General features: G+C 47.4%; 1 protein-coding gene across 1 annotated transcript in view; it reads left to right on the forward strand.

The window, feature by feature from the left end:
* The first annotated feature begins 464 nt into the window (after positions 1-464).
* The window catches only part of TAF3 (TAF3 RNA polymerase II, TATA box binding protein (TBP)-associated factor, 140kDa), a 179,118-nt gene continuing 176,465 nt past the window's right edge, over positions 465-3,117 (forward strand). Inside the window, exon 1 of the mRNA XM_012642186.1 lies at positions 465-854. Within this exon, the coding sequence (XP_012497640.1) occupies positions 689-854 (166 nt within the window). The 5' untranslated portion in view covers positions 465-688. The remainder of the gene's footprint in view (positions 855-3,117) is intronic.

Raw genomic sequence — 3,117 nt, forward strand, 5'->3', positions numbered from 1 at the left:
AGGCCTCGCCCTACTCCCGGCCCTATTGTGAAGGACTTCGAATGACATGCTGAACAGCTTGGACATTATTTAATCTACACAGTGGCAAGCAGCTCCCTTTTTTTTTTTTTTCTTTAGCAGAGGCAAGACCAGATCAGATCCGCATTTTGGGGAGCATCCCAAACTTCTAACACTTAACGCTCCACATTATTGACATTATTAACGTTAACTCTCTAACATTTCAATGTCATATCCCAGCTCCCTCGTTTGCCCGTAAAGCAGAGACGCCCTCCCCTCCCTCCTCCCCAGGTGGGCGCTCCCCGAGAAGGCCCCAGCACCTGCAGTCCCGGGCGCACCCTTCACCGGCGCTGCGCATGGCCGCTTCCGGCCGCCTTCCAGGCCTGCCGGGCGATACCGAGACAGTCGCTGTGCTCCCACGGGGCGGAGCTTTCTCATCGGCGCGATCGGCTTTCGTCTCGTGCTGCCTCGCCCCGGCGGCCGTCCAGCGGGAGGCGGAGCGAGTCCAAAATGGCGGCTCTCAGGCAGGCGCGCTCCTTGCTGCTGGGGCTTTGAGGTGGTCGCCCGGGGTCCAGGGGACGATTTCCCCGCCGCGGGGGCCCCTGAGGATGAATCGGGGGCTCTGCTAAGGTCAGGCGGCGGGGCCGGAGAGAGGTGGCAGCAAGGGCTGCGGTGGCGTCCACGCAGCGGGATGTGCGAGAGTTACTCCAGGTCGTTGTTGAGGGTCTCGGTGGCGCAGATCTGCCAGGCGCTGGGCTGGGACTCGGTGCAGCTCAGCGCCTGCCACCTCCTCACCGACGTGCTGCAGCGCTATCTGCAGCAGCTGGGCCGGGGCTGCCATCGGTACTCTGAGCTCTGTGAGTACCGGGCTGGGTGCGGGAGGGCTGCCCCGGCAAGTCACGAGTGACACCTCCGGTCTCCCCGTCCCTCTTTCGGCGTCCCCGCGGTCTGCGTCCTGCACTCCGCCCTGAGATCTGCTCCCTCCTCAGCCTCCGACGCCCCTGGGCTTCCACTGCCCCTGCAAACTCTAGTCATCCCTGGGGTGCCTCTTCCTCATCCGCTAACTTCCCGCCACCAGCCCGGGAACCCAGTCTCCGCTCCCGGCTCCACACCCTCCTACCTCTCCTCGGCTCTGAAATGTGCCTCGATCTTTCTCATTGTCTCCTGTTTGCGGCGGGTGGAATCACCCCCAGGATGCCCTACACCCTCTTTTTACCCTGGTCCTTTTCCTCTCTTGCCCGCAAACTACTACAACTAGTTGTCACAGGCGCTCCGTCTACCGGCCGTTTCATACAAGACTGGCCATTCTTTAGCTCCTAACTACACAGACTCGTTGACAGCTCTGCTACGTTAGAGACTCTGCCTCTTCTTTCTGTACCTGTTCGTTTCATAAATAACAACTCCACTTACTATTTCCCAAGGTCGACTTTGTCAATTTCGCTTGTTTGATTAACTTTCACTTACGTTTCAATGACCCATTGACTTCCTTCTCTCTGTTTGTATGTCAGTGGTTATCAAAGTGTGATAAAGGGATCATAGGCAATTTACAAGGTCCTCCAGGTAATCTGGGCTACAGTATTTATGGGTTTTAAGGGAATGTTGGTAGTATCTATAGCTAATGGTATTTAATAATTTGATAGAAGGAATGGAATATTTTATTAGAAGCTCACATCATCATGTTGATGTGAAGCAAGCATGTGTGTGTGTGTTGGGGAGAGGTGACTTCTGCTTACTTAAGTTTCAGGTCATGATTTTTTAAGGTAGTAAAGCTGGAGAACTGGATGAAATGTTCCACAGGATATTTTGTTAAAGTTTTTCCCAAACTGAAAAATTGAGACCCATAGATATGCTGTACTTCTTAGGCCCTAAATTCCATTCCCACTTGCACAGTGCTGCCAAAATAATCTCTCCCCAGCACAAATCCGAGCCTGTCATTCTTCTCAAAAATATTTCAACTGCACTCCATTAGTTACAGGCTAAACATCTAAACTCTTAGCAGCACACAGCCCCCTTTGTGAGCTAGCATTTTTCTTATCTTCTGCCCCCCTCCCATACTAATCTGCAACGGTGCTGAGCTACCTGCCTTTCCAAAATGTTTTAAGCTATCCATTCCTACACGCGTGCTGATTCCTAGAGTGTGCTTCACCCCTGATCCACCGGTAGTATTACTTACGTTTTGGGATGTACTTACCACTTGCTCTAGAGAACTCATGTTATCTGCTCTCATAGTTCTGTGCATGTTTCTGTTATGTTATTCATCACCTTGTTTTGTAATCCTCTGTGTGTGTCTCTTTCCCTGCCCCAGGAGACAAACTGATTATATTTGTATTCTGTAACCTACTATGGGATCATAATATAATAGGCACCCAGGAAATATTTGTTGAATAAATGAATGAACTGATAATCCACAACCATAATAGCTATTTATTGACTTCATGTTTTGAGTTCCAAAAATGTGTGTGTATTGAATGCTTGATTTCATTGATACTTCTAAATTTGGAACTGCAAAGTGATGTGCATTCATTGTTATCTTTAAAGTCCATCACTAGCAGAATACTCTCCTGGCTTTTGCTTTTTCCCTTTGTGGACCCCTCTATGAACCTTGGGTGAACTGTTATTGTTATGCTAGTATTATAGCAATATAGACTATATTTTTGCTACCAAGTTCTCTAAATAAGGACAGATGTTCTGTACCTTTAGGTACTCAAAATATCCCCTGAATACATAGTTACTTTCCTACCTCATACACATCTAGAATATGTGCTGGCACTCCATTGTAACTAGGTATTCCAAAGTCATCAAGGGATCATTGTTATGCTTAAATGTAAACCTTGTTCCTAATTACCCAATTTCTGTAGTCAGTTTTCTTGGTTTCCTGAGAATGCAATTGTCAAGTTCATTAATTCCCCATTATGGTTTGGTGACTTTTTTTTTTAATGCTAATTTTGATATGCCTATTAGATATTCTTAGATTTTTTTTTTCTATACCTTATTTTAAAATCGAATTCTGTAACTACTGGTTACGACTATGCAATCTTGTATTCTACTCCTTTAAATCCTTTTTTTCTCTTCTTTTTTTCCTTTTTTTTTTTTTTTTTTTCTTTAGCAGAGGCAAGACCA

The sequence above is a fragment of the Propithecus coquereli genome, unplaced genomic scaffold (genome assembly GCF_000956105.1).
Source record: "Propithecus coquereli isolate 6110/MARCELLA unplaced genomic scaffold, Pcoq_1.0 Scaffold177, whole genome shotgun sequence".
Classification (NCBI taxonomy): domain Eukaryota; kingdom Metazoa; phylum Chordata; class Mammalia; order Primates; family Indriidae; genus Propithecus; species Propithecus coquereli.